The 19,225-nt window shown below is 42.1% G+C and overlaps 1 protein-coding gene across 1 annotated transcript in view; it reads left to right on the top strand.

The window, feature by feature from the left end:
* RAB12 (RAB12, member RAS oncogene family) overlaps positions 1-19,225 on the top strand; it is a 48,310-nt gene that overhangs the window by 18,359 nt on the left and 10,726 nt on the right. Inside the window, exons 2-3 of the mRNA XM_073631366.1 lie at positions 7,411-7,471; positions 18,918-19,056. Coding sequence (XP_073487467.1) covers positions 7,411-7,471; positions 18,918-19,056 — 200 coding nt within the window. The remainder of the gene's footprint in view (positions 1-7,410; positions 7,472-18,917; positions 19,057-19,225) is intronic.

The raw sequence follows: 19,225 nt of genomic DNA, 5'->3' as shown, positions 1-19,225 counted from the left end.
CATGGTCGGATTTTCCGACGGAAAATGTGTGATAGGACCTTGTTGTTGGAAATTCCGACCGTGTGTAGGCTCCATCACACATTTTCCATCGGATTTTCCGACACACAAAGTTTGAGAGCAGGATATAAAATTTTCCGACAACAAAATCCGTTGTCGGAAATTCCGATCGTGTGTACACAAATCCGATGGACAAAGTGCCACGCATGCTCAGAATAAATAAAGAGATTAAAGCTATTGGCCACTGCCCCGTTTATAGTCCCGACGTACGTGTTTTACGTCACCGCGTTCAGAACGATCGGATTTTCCGACAACTTTGTGTGACCTTGTGTATGCAAGACAAGTTTGAGCCAACATCCGTCGGAAAAAATCCACGGATTTTGTTGTCAGAATGTCCGATCAATGTCCGACCGTGTGTACGGGGCATAAGAGATACACTCACGTGCGCCTGGTTAAATAAAGGCATTCAGGTATGCAGATTGCAGTCAGCCGCTGTGGACGAGGCTTCTCATAGAAAAAAAAAACTTCTTTTAACCCCCGCTAGCGTCCGAAAAGCGCCGCTGCCGAAGCACTTTGCAGGCGCTTCGGCAGTGCTTCCCATTGATTTCAATGGCAGGGGCGGTTTAAGAGTGGTGTTTACACCGCCCCAAAGATGCGACTTGCAGGGCTTTTTTTTTTTTCCTGTCCCGCAAGAGCACCGCCCCAGTGTGGTGTGAAAATCTCTGGCTTTCACACTGGGAGGCATGAGGGGCAGTTTTCAGGCGCTATTTTTAGTGCTAAAACACCTGAAAACTGCCTCTGTGTGAAATGGGTCTAATTGAATAAGCTGAAGTTAGAACTGATTGGCCACCAGATTTTGCACTCTCCGGTTTTAGTAAATCAACCCCACTGTGTTGCCGATTGGAACAATTCCAGAAATTGGGTAAAGTTTTTAATTGAGCGCTGACAGCTTGTTGGCTTTTTACCTGTACAGATACAAAGGTGTGCTTTAAAGTGGACCTGTCAATAACATTCACACATCAGGGAACACGTCAGCATTACCAAATCGCATTATCAGCCTAGATCACATGGTTGCTGGCTGGCAGGAGTATTGTGGGTTTCATGTTATTACAGACTATAGAAAATGTGCTTTCTGTCAGGCAGATCCTGTTTAGTAGAATTGCTGTGAGATAATAGGTTCAGAAAAACAGAACAGCAAATGAACCATGTAAAAGAAACTGAAAAATATAGCTACCTACATACATATATAATTACAATGTTTTTAATTGAGTAATACACACTGTTTATATTAAGCCAATTACATCAAATCTATCCAGTGTATATGTATATGCACAGTATACTGTATGTGGGTGTGTGTAGGTCTAGTAAGGTTTTCTAAATGTTGCAGGCAGTGTCTTGCAATGACCCACACATAGTATTTTCAGACACAAGTGGCACTTTTCTGAATGCTTCTGTATTTATTGCAGCCTGTTGCTGCGAAGGGTCACGGGAAGGGTGCATTATGACCTCTAGAGTTCCTGTAATTTGTTCTATGCATACTGTTTAAAGCATTCCTTCGGGAAGAGTGTTCAATTAGCATAACCTTTGAGACCGTGAACAATAGGAGTACTATGTGTTCTGGATATTGAAATAACTTCTGCTCCACAGATGAGGAATATAGCCAAAACAACTGAATAAAAATTAATTTTCAGATTAACAATATTATTATTTAGAAAAAAAAACTTCCCCAAAGTGGGTTTCCCTCCACATCCAATTCGTACTACAGGAGATAGTGACCGGCTCTCAATGGAGCACACATCTCCAGAGCGGCTAAGGAGTAAACTTTGGAGTGAATCCTTGGCTCCGTTTCAGGTCAGAATTCAGGCAAAAATTCAGGCCTGATTCGTCCCTGAAACGGAGAACAGGGATGCACTGAACCCCTGCTGTCAGCCGTTTCCGTCTGCAGTGTGAACCCAGCCACAAGCAATTATGAAGTTCTATGTCATGGGGGTTCTTTTTCTCCTTGATGTTTTTTTTATAATAGTTTAATATCGTAGAAAATGCAGTCGGAGTAAAATTCTAAAGCGGGTATGACCATAGGTGAAGTTTAGTGGTGGTCCAGCAGACTTCACCTAAAATTAAATATCACTGTTAGTTATAGTGAACTTTTAAGATGGATGTAGCAAGATTCACTGGTTATTTTATGTGCAAGAGGCCCATTGAAATCTGAAACTTTGTAAACCATATTTATGACTGCTCTTTTTCCCTTAACCCCCCGGCGGTATTCCCGAGTCTGGCTCGGGGTGGATTTTCAATACCAAAAGCGGTATCCCTGAGCCTTGTAGAGGATACTTACCTTGTCCCCTGGATCCTGCAATGTCTCCCCGCTTTGTTCTGCGAGCCGCCGTGTCTCGCTCGATTCACAGTGCCGAGCTCCGTTCCCTGCGAGCGTTGCGACGCACGGGGACGGAGTTCGGTGCCAAATTCAAAAAGTAAAACACAGTACAGATACAGCATACTGTAATCTTACAGATTACAGTACTGTATCAAATAATTACACATCCCCTTTGTCTCTAGTGGTCTGTCCAGTGTCCTGCATGCAGTTTTATATTATAAAAACTGTTCTTTCTGCCTGGAAACTGGAGATTGTCCATAGCAACCAAAACCATCCCTTTACATCAAAAGTGGTTTTAGACCAGCTAGAAAACAGCGATATAACAGCGAATAAATTAGAATCACTCGCAGAATTGAGCGATAGTGATTTGTGGTGAAATCCGTCATCAAACACTGAAAGTAACGACAGCGACAATTCTGCAACTGAGCAAATTTCAGTGTTTTTGATTTGATTACATTGTTGAATATTTTTTATTATTATTATGTTATTATGTGTTATAATTATTTATAGTTCTCTATTATATTATATTATAATTTTTTTATTTCGTTTTTAAAACTTTATCATACCCGGGATGTCTACTAGACTCTTGTTTGGACAGATTTAAGTGAATTATTCCTAAGAATTACAGGCCTATAATATAAAACGCCAAATTTCTGTGCAAAATAATTGTACCACTTTCAGCATCATATCTGAAATAATCATACCACCAGGGAGGTTAAAGGAGTTGTAAAGTCTCAAGGTTTTTCACCTTAATGCATCTATGCATTGTGAAAAACCTTCTGTGCTGCCCTCAGAGTCCCCCTCCAGCAATGAGCATGAGCCCAGCAGCTCCAGCCGCTGTCTCCATCCTCATTGGATAGATTGATAGCAGCGGGAGCCATTGGCTTCCACTGCTGTCAGTCGAATCCAGTGACACGGGGGCGGGGCTGAGTCCTGCTGTCTGTCAATGAACGTACCAGCGGGGCACCCGATGAAGAGGAGGAGCCAGGAGCACCGCCGGGGCACCCCAGAAGAAGAGAATTGGGAATGCTCTGTGCAAAACCCTTGCACAGAGCAGGTAAGTGTAACATGTTGTTTTGTTTTTGTTTTTTTAAACAAACCTTTACAATCACTTTAAGGCTCCATGCACACTAATGTTTAATAAATAGTGTAATCCTATGTGTCCATGCTCACTACGATTAGCTATTAGCGTTTTTTCAACATCTAGGAGCAGAAAAAAAAAGTGTTTGTAGCGTTTCTTGGAGCTTTTTCCAGCAGGAAAAAACACAAACCAAAAACGTGATTTCACTCATATTTAATATTTAAAGTAAACTCGCTCATCCATCCATGTCTCCATGCTTTATTTTGTCACTTTGAAAACAAACATTTTCAGCCACAGCCATCTTGAGTAAGGGCAGATGATTCATGAAGCATTTACTTCCTGAAATCCATCTGTACCTTGGTAAGCAATGCAGGCAGGAGGTGTGCTTAGCTGAGTAAGCCCCTTCTCCAGATAAACTAAAGAATGTCCATGAATCACGCCAGGGATGTAGAACATAATTTTTGCCTAGGCCAGAAAGCAACTGCAGAAATGTTTAAAACTTTTTTTTTTTTTAACAGGTAAATATATAAATAAACAGTATATAAGACATACATATGATAATAGATGGTCATATACTAAAACAGCGCTAGGTTGAACATAAACAGAAGTGTGGCCAACTACACACATAAAAAGTCCATAAGACTAGTGCAGTATCAGTTGTGATTCAGAGAGTGTTCGAGTAGATCCTAGAGCATGTCACAGCGTGCACCTTCCACCGAACATTCCAACTCCACCATATGTGAACACACTCCCCTTCGGGGGTCAAACTCACCAGAACTTTAAAAATCAAAGCATCCAATTTTAAGAGATATTCTGGACCACCTCAATACAGCACTTCTCTGGGCAATAGGGAGATGCAGGGGCTCCAAACCATTCAAAAAACGAGATAAGGCATATATAGCGTAATTCCGTTTTATTAATGATAAACACCATAAACACCTCCCCAATGCTAACAACGTACCAGATTGTAATAAAAACAGAGCAGATTAAATTAATATGCACCGCACCGTGGCCGTTTGGAACCGGTCTCCGCAATAGACAGAGCGGTGATAACTTCCTTGTTCCGGGTCCGACCTCGATGGAGCGCAAACGTCACTTCCTGCGTCGTGTAAGCCACGCCCTGACGCGTTTCGTCATATCCTGACTTCGACAGAGGGCAGTCAGGGCGTGGCTTACACGACGCAGGAAGTGACGTTTGCGCTCCATCGAGGTCGGACCCGGAACAAGGAAGTTATCACCGCTCTGTCTATTGCGGAGACCGGTTCCAAACGGCCACGGTGCGGTGCATATTAATTTAATCTGCTCTGTTTTTATTACAATCTGGTACGTTGTTAGCATTGGGGAGGTGTTTATGGTGTTTATCATTAATAAAACGGAATTACGCTATATATGCCTTATCTCGTTTTTTGAATGGTTTGGAGCCCCTGCATCTCCCTATTGCCCAGAGAAGTGCTGTATTGAGGTGGTCCAGAATATCTCTTAAAATTGGATGCTTTGATTTTTAAAGTTCTGGTGAGTTTGACCCCCGAAGGGGAGTGTGTTCACATATGGTGGAGTTGGAATGTTCGGTGGAAGGTGCACGCTGTGACATGCTCTAGGATCTACTCGAACACTCTCTGAATCACAACTGATACTGCACTAGTCTTATGGACTTTTTATGTGTGTAGTTGGCCACACTTCTGTTTATGTTCAACCTAGCGCTGTTTTAGTATATGACCATCTATTATCATATGTATGTTTTATATACTGTTTATTTATATTGATTTGCTTTTTTAAACAGCTGCTTTTCTTTTTCTCCTTACCCTTGGTTTTTATATCTTTATTTCAGAGGGTCAGGTAGATAGCTCTTTGTATGTCCTTTTATCTGCTGAAGGATCTGGATTAATGGGGTTAGAGGTTCTGTGGCGCTGAGTGGTGTACTATAGGCTGAAATTTACACTGTTCTGAGGTAAATATATAAATACCATCCTAAGGATTAAAAATAGTTTTAACTGGGACAGCGAAGTTCCACTTTAATGCTTTATTTCCAACATGAGTCAGGTACATGTATGCTGAAATAGAGGTGATGAGTACATTGATGAAAAGTATGTGCTGGACTAAAGAGAGAGAGAGAATGACACATGTAGAAGTAAAATATGTAAGGCAGAAAACAATCACGCTACACAGAAAATGACTGGAAGGCGATCCTTAAAAAGCAACTTGTACATGAAACTTGAACTCTGAATTTGAAGACAGCGTTCATCTTTTACGTGGATCACACAGATAAGGGGCCCCAGTAGTCAAAATACACTGTGACACTTGTAAAACTATTGTTTAAAGTGGGAGTAAACTCCCATCTCTGATTTGTAGCCTATAATAAGACTTACCTATAGGTACTGTTAATATCTTCTAAATGTGCAGTATTGTATATGCAGCCCATGACGTCATTGGTGCATGCGCTCTGAAGGAACGGTGACCCGGGCCTGCGCCTTAAAAGGTGGTTCCCCTACGCATGCATGGAAGTGACGTCATCGCAGCTCCGGCCAGTCACACAGCCAGAGCCGCAGACCTGGAAGGAAGAAGGGTGAAGATGGAATCGGCCTCCAGCGATGACAACTATTCGCTGGAGGGCTTTGTTTTTAGGTAAGTATCACATAATGTGTTAGTATGAGATGCAGACTAGCACATTATATTACCTTGCAGGTCCGTAAAAAAGAAAAAAAAAACTCTTGCCCAGCAATTTACTACCGCTTTAATGTAAATGCCATACAAAATGCAATGCCATCTCATAATGACCACGGCGAGCGTACAGACCCAGGGGCTCGGGCAGGAAGATCAAACCAACAGATTCTCTGAGAAATAAAAGGCAGTTAAAAAAAAAACCTTCCCGTCCTAGTTACTCCCATTGTATGTATGTACTGTATTGTATTGTATTGTCTAAGCCCATGTTGGGCATTTCTAAAAATAAATAAAATTTATATTTGAAAAAAGAAAAAAAAACATTTAAAGAGGATTTTGGAACAGAGTAATTTAGCTTCCTCCCCATAGTAAGCTAAGGTGACCCAGCCACTAACTTATTTGGTTTTAATGGCAATCGAAGAAAATCTTTACTGAGGGGAGATGTGCACTTTGCCATTGCTGACGGTCTGATGAAAATACTAATTGCCTGGCTGTCCCTGGCTTTAATACTTTGAGTCACTGGCCTGGAGCAGAAATGCAGCAGGTAAAAATCATATACCGTATTTTTCGCTCCATAAGACGCACCTAGGTTTTAGAGGAGGAAAAAAAAAATATTCTGAACCAAATGGTGTCCTAAAATATTTACCAGTGCCCATGAAATGCAGCCTGACCATTGCACATAAATGCAGCCTGACCATTGCACATAAATGCAGCCTGACCATTGCACATAAATGCAGCCTGACCATTGCACATAAATGCAGCCTGACCATTGCACATAAATGCAGCCTGACCATTGCACATAAATGCAGCCTGACCATTGCACATAAATGCAGCCTGACCATTGCACATAAATGCAGCCTGACCATTGCACAGAAATGCAGCCTGACCATTGCACAGAAATGCAGCCTTACCTCATGTCGTTCCATCTCCTGACAGAAGACAAAGCGGTCAAATGCTCTGTCTTCTGTCTCAGCAACAATGTCAGGCCCAGCCGGGAGATTTCCCGGCGCTCACTGGGGCTTCAGATGTCTGTCCTCTGCTCTCCTGCTTCTCTTGCGGCGGGGGGCGGTGCCTTGCATACATTCACTCCATAAGACGCAGACATATTTTCCCCCATTTTTCTGCGGGGGGAAAAGTGCGTCTTATGGTGTGGAAAATACAGTACATATTTTCTATTTTTATATTGAGCCCTGCATCAGAGTATTAACGGAATCTTCAACCTTTGAGAGTGTTAGGAGGAATCTATGGCTCACCTAATCACCTTTTTCTTTTCTTTTTTTTTTTTTCTTTTTTTTTACAGGTGTTGATTTTAAAATCAAAACTGTGGAGTTAAGAGGAAAGAAAATCAGGTTACAAATATGGTAAGTGTGTTCCATCTATAATGTGTTGGCTCCTCAGGAGCCTGTGCTGAGACTTGCTGTGCCATTGTTATAGGAAGAAGTCCTAGACCTAAAGTAGAACTACAGGCAAAACTTTTTTCTATTTTGGATAAAGTAAGGGTGGATCATAAACCCTGTCGGCTTATTTTTTTGTCATCTGGGTCCCGTTGGGGGAATTTCCCTTCACTTCCTGTCCCGTAGTCAAAACCGGTCGTAGGAGGAGATCCCTGCAAATGAAGGGAATCCCAGGGGGGATCACCAGCTTTTGTGTCCCCATTGGGAGATTTGCCCTCTTACTTTTCTAGGGACAACCTAATTTTGGGATTTTCTTTTACTTTCATTTAAAAAAAAAAAAAAGGTAAACAGGACAAATAGAGAGGGCGAATCTCCCTAATGGGGGCCACAGACTGCAATAAAAATGGATAGGTATTCCAATCCATCTCCACTCTATCCAAAAATGTAAAAAAAAAAAAAAGTTTTGCCTTTAGTTGTACTTTCAGCTCTCCCAGTTGCTCCAACCTGTCCATTCTTCACTTTTGATCTAAGTTGGTCTCAAATAGAGTGGGAAAGCGTACACATGAAAATCTTGGTTTCTAAAGGAATTTAATGCCCTTTGTAAAGTCCATCCAAAATACAAACCCTGGAAAGTCTGACCACCAAGCAGGTTGTTAGAGAAGATATATGAATTTTTAAGGTCCGCGTATATATGCTAGTACCCCATGCTCCTAACAAATTCTCAACATACTAAATGCAGCTAAAAGCATAATCCCTAAATACAAGAAAACCAAATCACCCCAAGTCTAAGCCGAGGGGGCACTGAAAGGTTGATAACATCTGCCTCATGGAAGCGATCACTATACTCAAAAGGGCAGATTTTTTTACAATTAAAAAAAATACAATTTTTTTTTTTTCATCATAGCAATTTTTTATTTATATCTTATTTTTTTTTTTTTTCTCGACGACAGGTTCTCTTTAATGGGACCCTAAAAGACCTTGCATGTCTTCCCTGTGATCCACTGAAAGTGATGCTGTGCAGATCAAACTGCATTACAATCTTTCCCGGCCATGCTTGCCAGGGAAACGGTCACCAGGGACCCTGAAGTGACATCACACATGTTTCTTCTGGGTCAGGAACAAGATGGGTAGGAGAGCAAACGCGTGTGTGGAAGCATTTGGGTGGCAGCGGAACCACATGAATGCTTCTACCTTGCGAGTGAGCCCTGCTGCTTGCCCGCCGCAGGGATAAATGTAAAATAAAAACTACCCGCCCGGGGCCCGGAACTGCATGTCGGAGGTATAAATTCTGTATCCCTGCAACAGTGAATGGGTTGACAAAAGCTCAGGCGCAAGGATGCAATTTCTAGTCACTGTGGCGACCTGGGGTCTGGGATTTTTCGAGTCCTGGTGTATGTGATGTTGGATGGGCATGAAAGTTTAAAGCCCATCTCCAGGGAAAGTGAAAATTCTCCCTTACAGTTGGGCTGCCCCTACACCACAAGGGTAAATGTTTGTTTAGATTTAGGGGACAGGAAAAACATTCTCACTTTCCCAGTTCTTCGCTACTTTAGCAGACAATGCGCAATCCTCGAAACTCCGGCAGTTCAGCTTTAATTTTTTTTAATGACCTATAACAGAAAATGCCTTGTTTCATATGATACATCCCCCCTGTATGCACAGTAATTTGGAAGCATATGACATTTTTTTTTTTTCCCTGTATATTTTCTTTTTGTGTAATGTATAAAAATGTTATTAAAAACTTTATTTAAAAAAAAAAAATCTTGTATTTCACCCCAGCTGCTGACACTTTTGCCTTGGCAAGGATGACATCTTGCAGGATCCTAAATTCCATGAGAACTTTGTTTTTAGTTTAGAATAGATTGGGAATAGGTTGGAAGCACTGTCAGGTTTTTCCTATGATCTGGGCCTCCATTAGGCTTCCTCAACACTTATACAAGTGCAACACCGTGTGAATGTTTTTGCACACCACGTTTGGGGCAACCCATTCATTTCATTGAGTACGTGCCACACCAGAAGGCATGGTACTTTTTTTACCATGCATTTTGTCCCACAGTAGCAAGGTGAGTTGCCCTTAAGATATAACGGCGTTGCTTCACGTCTGCAAAGGGATGTGCTTTGCTGGAACGTGCATGATTATGTGAGCATTCCCACATTCCGTTTTGAACCTAGCCTTGGGGTGGCCATACGTTATACAATTTTCTTGTACAAATTTAATTTAGATTTATCAAAACCATATAATATGAGGTTAAACCTAAACGCGTTCAAGTTTGCAGTCAGGCAGGCCATTGCACTACACAGTGGAAGGTAAATCTAAAGGAAATTGAACAAGAATATTGTATAATGTAAGGCTATCTTTAGAAAGATTTTCCTTCATTTCCTGTCCTGGTGACAAAGGTTTCACTGGACAGGAAGCAATGAAATTGCCATGACCATAAGGGAGGGGAAATTGCTCTCAAAGCCCTGGATGGAAGTAAAAATCCAGTAGGGATTCTAATCCTTCCCCACCACATCACAAACTTAAAAAGGAAAAATAGGTTTTACCTGCCCTTAAAGTGGTGTTCCGGCCGAAATTATACTTTTCTAAATAAAAATATCCCTATAATATACAAGCTTAATGTATTCTAGTAAAGTTAGTCTGTAAACTAAGGTCTGTTTTGTTAGTTTATAGCAGTAGTTTGTTATTTTATAAACTTACAGCAGGCCGTGGCCATCTTAAGTGTGGGCATCTGAAGCCAGACTGTATTTCTTCCTTGATTTCATCCTTGCAGATCTCGCACATGCTCAGTGCAGCACAAGCAGTGTAATAGGTTTCAGGTCAGGTTTCCATAGCAACGGCAGTGTCAGAGGAAGTTTCCGCCCCTTCCCAGAAGGCATTGCAAACAGGAAATGATGCGATGGGCCACGGCCAGGGAGGAGGAAGTGAAAAATGAATACAGCAGATATACAGTAGGTGCTGAGGAAAAAAAATAAAAAAATATCCAATTCATTTACAGTGCACAGTTTAGTGAGGGATGCTGAAGAGTTGTAAAAGTGGGTGGAACTCCACTTTAAAGTACATAAAAGGTAAACTGAATTATATTTCGTTGTCCTTGTAAGTAGTATTCAAGTTGACCTTTTTCTCATTGTATATCATGCATGTTTCTCATGGGTGGGCCTATTTTTATGGTTCTCTGTCTTTCTCTATGTATGAACTCTTTCACTTGTGCTGGTATGGCACTGTTTATAACGTGTAATATTAGCAGCCTCAGTTGCAGTGTTTAAATTCCTGTAGTAAATTGAAGTCATGTGTTAGTATCAGTTACAAGTTTCTGTTGTAATGTGCTGCTTGTGAAGTAAACAGATATTTATTCTAGGGTAAGATCTAATCAGTGGTCTGAGCCCTAATCTATTCTCATTCTGTTTATGCAAATATGGTAGGTAGGTGAATTTTGGTAGGGAGGAGGGGAGCAAGATAAACTAAAAAGATAAAATTGAAGCACAATTGTTCCCTATCGCTATTAGGACATAAACATTTTATAAAAATGAAAATCCTACCTAAATTCACTTACTTATTTTATCATTCCCTGCAATGGATCCCTAAATCCTTTTTCATCCACCTGCATTGCCTCCTTGCCTCTTTTATATAGGAACCCCAGTCCCCCCCGCTACAGATGGTCCACACTAGTGCGCCCGACTTCCCAGGGAGGCCTGGCGTGTCCTGATCTTTTTCAATTTTTCTTGGCCACCCAGCTAGTCACCGCTGCCTGCTGGCTCAATCCAGACATAACTAATCCCACTTCCTTAGTCAAGGTGGCAGTGCTGAAATGGCTGGAAGCTCTGAAATTCTTACTATTCCAAGGCCCCATATTCATTGACACCCTCAATGCGCACTACACTGCGCGTGTGGGGGGGCTGGTCTCAAAATTGAACGATACCCTAAACATGCAATCTCTCCCAGTGCCCCCTGATAGTTAAACCTAACTCTCAATCATATCTATAAATTACCTGAACCCCACGCCTGGACTAAATTTAACATAAAAACAATGGCACAGTTAGTCTCCAACCAATCCTTGGCCCCGCTCTCGAAATTGATTTCCGATTTTAACGTCCAACAGTCCTACTTTTTTCACTACCTCCAGTTCTCCCATGCCTTCAACTGCCATTTCACCCACTCTCCCCCCCAGGTGGTCCAGTCTGCACTGGAGGACCTCCTCAGATCAGACTGCACGAAGAAGCCCACCTTTCAGCTATACTCATTTGGTAATGACCTCCCTTCCTGCTCTGGAGAAACTTAGAAATCAGTGGTTACAAGACATCCCAGACTTTGACAGCGACGATTGGGACGACATATGAGACTTTCCTTATAGTTCCCTTGTCTCCCTGATGGATCGTTTGATCCAATTCAAGATGGTCCACCATGCATATTTTACCCCACACAGTCTACACAAAATGAATCCTGATTCCCCCCTGGGTGCTGGTGTTGTGGGGGGACTGGACCTGCCCGGCTATTGTTGGGTACTGGAAAGAGGTATTGCCATTCATAACCCAGGTCACCACTATACCACTACAACCTTCTATGTCAATTTGCATGCTGGGCTTGATAGAACTGATCCCCACAGTGGCGGGCGTACTCTAGTTATATTACTTCTTTCTATGCCCACAAGGTCATATCTCTCAGTTGGCGCAAACCCACCCCCCCCCTTCTCTTTCTCTTTGGAAACAACTAGTCAACAACGGCTTACACCTCTACAAAGTTAGTATGTCAATAGAGGCTGCCCTCAAAAATAGGACAAGGTCTGGTCCAGGTGGCTGGCAGAACCCTCCACAGCTTCCGATGCACCCTAAAGTAAACTTTGCATTTAAGATACTCCTTACCTAGTGCAAGTCGTATACTGCTAAAAAATGTGATATCTTGTTTCGGTTTATGCATTTAATGGCCTATGCTGAACTCTCACCTCAGGAGCCAGCCTGTTGCAATTATTATGGTGACCCATACTATCTGTTCTACCTTGTATGAATGAATACCACATATTGTGTCCCTTGCCAGTCCCACCTCTTATACCCTTCATAACCAATGTATGTTGTTCTGTATTTTGTGTTATCAAAACCAATAAACAGATTAAAAAAATAAAATAAAATTGAAACACAATTGTTGGAATTCGTAGAGTATCGTAGGCAATATTTAAAACTCTGAATATGAAACAAAGAGGGGCGCCAGACTAAATGCAGCATTAAAAGTGGATTTATTAATTAAAAACAAATTGGCAACTCACAAGAAGGTAAGAAATCACAGGCATTTTTGTTGTGTAAGCGTCATTGCACCAACTTCTGCAAGGCGTCCTATTGCCGCTGTGAACTCGAGTCGGCTGTGTAAGCAGATGGAACCAGGAAGCGGCCGGACGCCGCTGTAACCAGCTTGAACCGCAAACTCGCATCTGGCCAGAAATGACGTCACAGGGAGGGTGTGCTGGATGTGTAATGAGCAGATCGGTAATGCATTACCAATCTGCTCATTACACCTCCAGCACATCCTCCCTGTGACTTCATTTCCAGGCCAGATGCTAGTTTGCGGTACAAGCTGGTTACAGCAGCGTCCGGCCCCATCCTGGTTCCATCTGTTCACACAACCGACCCGAGTTTACAGTGGCCATAGGACGCCTTGGAGAAGTTGGTGCAATGATGCTTGCACAACAAAAATGCCTGTGATTTCTCACCTTCTTGTGAGTTGCCAATTTATTTTTAATTATTAAATCCACTTTTAATGCTGCACTTAGTCTGGCGCCCCTCTTTTTTTCATTTTTACCCACAGAGTACATTGCTTAGCTCCAGGGTGCTGCCTCCTAGTGCTGTTTCACCACAAACTTTTAACATGGACTTTTCATATGGACTTGCATGAATTGCTTTTTATATGTTCATACATCCTAGTGTCACCATTCTTTGCTAGTGCCACTGTTTTTTTATTATTATTATTGTTGTTTTTTTACAATTGCTGTCACCACTAATTGATTAGTTATTCCCCAATCTCCAGATATACCTCTAGCGCCACTGTGTTTTTCTTTAATATTTTGAACTCTGACTGACGCTCCTCCACATGTCAAATGTTGATGCAGGCAACAAATTCATGTACCCATCAGGAACAGATGCATGGATTTTTTTTGCATAGAGGAGGGTAGCACTGAGGCTGAAGTGTCCATACTGCAGATACCCCGTTCTCAGTACATGTTCAGCCCCTTGCTAGCTAACAGCCCTCAGATAATACGATTTTTCTTTCCTGCAACCGGAAATCACTCAATTCCTCCATCAATGCAGTCAGTGTTGACAGGGCAATCTTTCCTGTGGAGCTACTGTGTTCCCCCTGTGGGGTGGGGGGGTGGGGGGGGTGAGCCGTCCTTGCTGGGAGAACCCAGTGATTACTGCTAGTGGCAATAATTGCATGCAAAAAATCCATGCATCTGTTCTGAACGTGTACATGAATCTGTTGCCTGCAGCAACATTTTGTCACGTGAAGGCGCATCAGTCAGAGTTCTAAAGATTGGCAAGTAGTGCAGGCACCTTTTCAATTGTGAATTAGGCCTTACCCCACCACTCATGTAAACTGAATTGATACATTTTGCTTATTATATGCCTTGATGACGGTCATATGTACGGGATCTTCCCATGATTACCATCTTTCCTTGTTGCAGTGTTGTACTTCTCATCATCTCTCCGATTTCTGTTACCTGTATTTGTCTTCACTTGGTGTTCACAGTCTATGGATGTTTGCATGAAAAAACAGCTGACACCCGGTTCTTCGTTCTCATATGATTTGTGCCATATGCCTGCTTTCCATCTGTCACATAGCTCGTAGTACCACAATGACTAATTCCGCACCGTGTTATTAATGGCACTGTATTGCTTCCTGTTTTCTAACTTCATTCATCCGCTCACTGTTTGTTTTGTTATCTCACCATGTGCTTATTTTGCCTCCCACTGACTAAACCAACACTTTCTCAGTGGCTTCATCGGTCCGCTCTTGCTAAAATGTCTGTGCCATCTCTTGGTCCTTCATCTCTGTGTCCTTGTCTGGAATGCTGTAGTCACATGGCTGGTTGTGTAACAACACTTGCTAGAGAAGAGGTCTGCTGGCTCACCACAAGGTAACACTATACTTCTGTACTGTGTTTCTCGTCTACCACTGAATTGAGGATTTGTGCACAGTGCCATTGAGGATGTGTTTTCTGTAGCTGGTCTGCAGATACAATCATTATGACGTGATTGTACGCTGCAAGGAGCTCACCACTGAGGCTCATTCATCTGCTTGGTGATGTAGATATCGGGACATATCTAACGTTTAGCAAATACTAAACAAATACCAAATGGATGTTTAACCCTTTGTGTACATTTCATGTCAGTGGGTACTGTGTAATTTAACTCAATGAAAATCATACAGCAATTAGTGGATATGTGCAGGAAACCTTATGTAGTCTAGCAGTAACCCTGATTTGCCAAAAGAATGGTCCTATATAAGAGGCTTAACCCTTTTGCCAGTTTTCCATTTATTTATTTTTGCACACATGCTTGAAAAAAAATCAATTTAGGCCTGAAGATTACATAACACCTCCCCCCAAAAAACATTATATAGATTCTGAATGCAGACACCCTAGACTAGAGCAGTGGTCTCCAAATTGCGGCCCTTTGTTTGCTTTTATCTGGCCCTTGGAGCACTGTTGCTCCACTGATAGGAGACTCTATCCTACCAATTAACACCAACATTAGGGCACCATTTCTCTCATTGACACCAAAAATGGGGCACTATTTCTTCCAATGATACAAATGATGGGGCACTACTCCTCCACTGAATACAGTGTAATATTTACTCCCACTGATGCCAGGAAAATTTCCACTCCTACTGCCCACAGTCTGGCCCCCCTAAAGCCTGAAGGATGAAAAAACTAGCCCCTTGTTTACAAAGTTTGGAGATCACTGCCCTCTAGAATAAGAGTGGTAGTTCCAATTTTTTTATATCACATGATATTACCACAAAATGTCAGTAAAAAATACACTAAAGTTAACTTTAGGGCACACAAAAGCCAAAGCGTAAAATCCAAAAGATGAGGTTGCATCGAGTAAATGGATACCAAACATGTCAAACTTTAAATTTGCGTGTGCCTGTGAAATGGTGACAGACTTTAGTACCCTCTGTTTTGCATAGATGACACTTTAAAAGTCCCCTATAGGTCATAAGTTTAGTGTTTCGAGGGTGGTCTGGTGCTAGAAATAACGCTCTTACTCCAGCATGCAAGGTGATATGTAACATGTATATCGCAATCAGCGTTTTCATGCATAGGCTCCCCCGCGCGCCTGCGTTACATGCGTATAAGTGGGGTGTAATAGGGCCTCAAAAAAATTTGGGGGGGGGGGGGGTGTTATGTGCTCGGATATAACTTTAATTTCTACTCCCCCCCCCCCCCCCCCCCCCCCCATGTGATGATTTTTTGATTACAGGTTCTCATTAAGGAATATGTCTACCCTGTGCTCCACTGATTGTATTGCAATGCAGATCGTATTGCATTTTATTCTTTCTCGGGTATGCGGGCCGGGGACACCGAGAGGCTGACCCGGAAGTGATGTCAGACAGTTTTCTAGGTCGGTAAGGAAGAGGAGAGCAGAGCAGACCTGTGTCTGGTCTGCTTCCTTCCCTCTACCCAGCGGCACCCGCCATGTCAGTCCCAGGCCCGCCGGAGTATGTGGAAGCAATCAGGAAGCAGCGCAGCATCTGCCAGGTAGAAGTCTGCTTGTCAGATTTACACACAATCCCCCTGTGTAAAACCCCCTACAGCTGCTTTTAAAGGCAAAATCCACATTTAAAAAAAATTGCATTGCATCCACGATCAGTGGCTCACCTTGCAAATGTCAGGTTCCAGAGGACTCTCTTCCTCCAGCTACCTGGACCGAGGTATGGACTTTCAGCTGAAGGAAGTGTCAATATACTTTGCTTGTGGTGATAACCGCACTCCTATTCCATTGAAAGCTACAAGTCTGTCTGCCGCTGCATTTTTAACCCCTTCGCGCCAACCGTCCACAAATTTGCGTTCATGGCTTGAAGGGGTTTTTCCGGGGGGATGCTTGCAGGTACTGTTTTTTTAGAGCCAGCGGTTGGCTTTTTAGTGATAACAACCAATGAGGCTAAAAGCCGATCACGCTCCCTTCTGCCGCTTTTCCTGGGCCTCCCGTCCCACCGAGAGACTTGAGCCACCAGCCGGCGTGTCTGCCTCCTAGGCTGAGACCCAAACAAAGCCGGCTGCCAATGTCGCTGATTTAAAAAAAAATTACTTCAGTATCGCCGATTTTAGCGATCTGAATACTTTTAAGTAAAATGGAGGGATTTGGGATCTTTTAGACCCCCCTGATCCCTCCATAAAGAGTACCTGTCTCTAACTATTTCTGTCACACGGATGTTTACATTCCTTTTAACAGCAATAAAAGTGATCTGACTTTTTATTATTTTTTTTTTAAAGGGACAATGTAAAAAAAAAGATAAAATTAAAATAAATTTCAAAAAAATTAAAGCGCCCCTGTCCCCGTGTGCTCACGCAGCAAATAAAATGCATACGTAAGTCGCGCCCGCAAATGTAAACGGTGTTCAAATCACACATGTCAGGTATCGCCGTGATCGTCAGAGTGAGAGCAATAATTCTAGCAAAAGACCTCTATACCATAGTTTGTCGCCATTCCGAGGGTGTGCGCAATTTCAAAGCATGACACGTTAGGTATCCATTTACTTGGCGTAACATCTTTCACATTATACAAAAAAATTGGGCTAACTTTACTGTGGTACTGTAGTTCTTTTTTTTAATTCATGAAAGTGTCTTTTTTTCCAAAAAATTGCGTTTGAAAGACCACTTTTTTTTTCTCTAGGGTCTCTGCTAAAAATATATATGTGTGTGTTTGGAGGCTCTAAGTAATTTTGTAACAAAAAATACGGATTTTAACTTGTAAGCAACAAATGTCAGAAATGGTTAATGTTACATGTTACACACTAAATACGAGTGTAATGTGGTGCAAAAGATAGTTAGCCTTTGAATATATATCATTATGTGTGTATATGCACTATTTCGCCAGAAGTTTTGAAAATGATCTGACCATCCTACCTATATGAGCTTGCCCCAAGACCACATACAAATAATATGGAGTGCCCCCCCATCCTTCAGCTATTAAAGTCTTCACTCATTCAAAAGGCTTCCAACAAGATTTTGGAATATGTGGGAAATTACACCCATCAATTGAGCACTTGTGAGGTCGGGCACTAATGTTGGATGAGAAGACCTGGCTACCCATTAGTGTTCCAATTCCTCCAAAAGGTGTTCAGTAGCGTTGAAGACAGCACCAGGACAAGATCATCCAGTGCCCAGGGCAGAGATGCCAAATTGCGCCCCCCCCCCCCCCCTTCATTATTTGTGAGCTTTTGAGGAGGAGAGAGCACAGCCTGCATCTCCTCCCGGCTCTCTCCTCTCCTTGCCACTTCCAGCGTCCAGCTGACAGAAGTAGTGAGGCCGCTGTCATTACTCCTGTCAGGCTTATAGTAGAAGGAACTTGTGGCACCCCCATCCCTACAATACATGCTGTGCCCAGGGCAGCCACCCCTTCTGCCCACTCCTTGTCCCGGCCCTGGTTGAGGACAAAGCTCTGTGCAGGCCACTTCAGTTCCTCCACACATAACTCATCAAACCATGTCCTTATAGATGTGGATTTGTGCACAGGGGCATGGCCATATAGTGTATCAGCACACAGAAACCCTTATGTACTCATTAAATGTAGAACTAAACTGCATCTGAGCATCACAAACTTAAAATGCTATTTAATTCATTTTTATTATTCAAAGCAAACTCCATCCATGTCTCCATCCTTTATTTTGTTGAGAAATCACTCCCCTAGCATTTTTAGCTGCAGCCATCTTAAGTAAGGGCAGATGATTCAAGTAGCATTTACCTCCTGGAGTCCATCTGCCCTTAGCTCAGGCATGAAGGCAGGAGGGTGAGCTGAGAAAACTTATCCTGCCTAGACCAGAAACCAGAAAGCAACTAAAGAAATAAAAAAAAAAAAAAAAAAACAAGTAAATATACCATCCTATCTATTTACTAATGCTAGCAGCATAAAGATTAAAAATAGTGTTATTTGAGAGTTTAGTTCTGCTTTAAATCTTAATTCCCACATGATTTTTTTTGTATCAGTTAGTACAGACTATGCATATGAATGTCCTTAATTTTGACATTTTAAAATAGGCCTCATTTTGTAATTACAGTCTGTTTTGTGCCAACATGTTGTTTGGGTTGTGTGCTCTTACAATCAGGCTTTGTCTTGCACAGCATGAGTAGGTGTGACTGTGAATGCTAATCTCTCTTCCCTATATGAGATTTGTACTGTTATTCCTACTGTTAATTTTGTTTTGTAGGGACACAGCTGGCCAAGAGCGATTCAACAGCATTACCTCCGCTTATTACAGAAGTGCCAAGGGAATCGTATTAGTGTATGATATTACCAAGAAAGAAACCTTTGAGGATTTACCCAAATGGATGAAGATGATTGATAAGGTGAGCTGTTCAAATCATTGGATAAAGGTGTCCCAAGGCCCCAAGCAATGTTTGCACTTTTTTTTTACACTAATAACATGTTTTAAATTATTTTATGTTGATAAATATATATAATAATATAAAAAAAAAATTTTATGCCAGTACCAGAGAAAATTATTTTTGTGAACTC

The sequence above is a fragment of the Aquarana catesbeiana genome, linkage group LG05 (assembly GCF_042186555.1).
Source record: "Aquarana catesbeiana isolate 2022-GZ linkage group LG05, ASM4218655v1, whole genome shotgun sequence".
NCBI lineage: Eukaryota > Metazoa > Chordata > Amphibia > Anura > Ranidae > Aquarana > Aquarana catesbeiana.
This window is presented reverse-complemented; position numbering and strand designations above follow the sequence as displayed.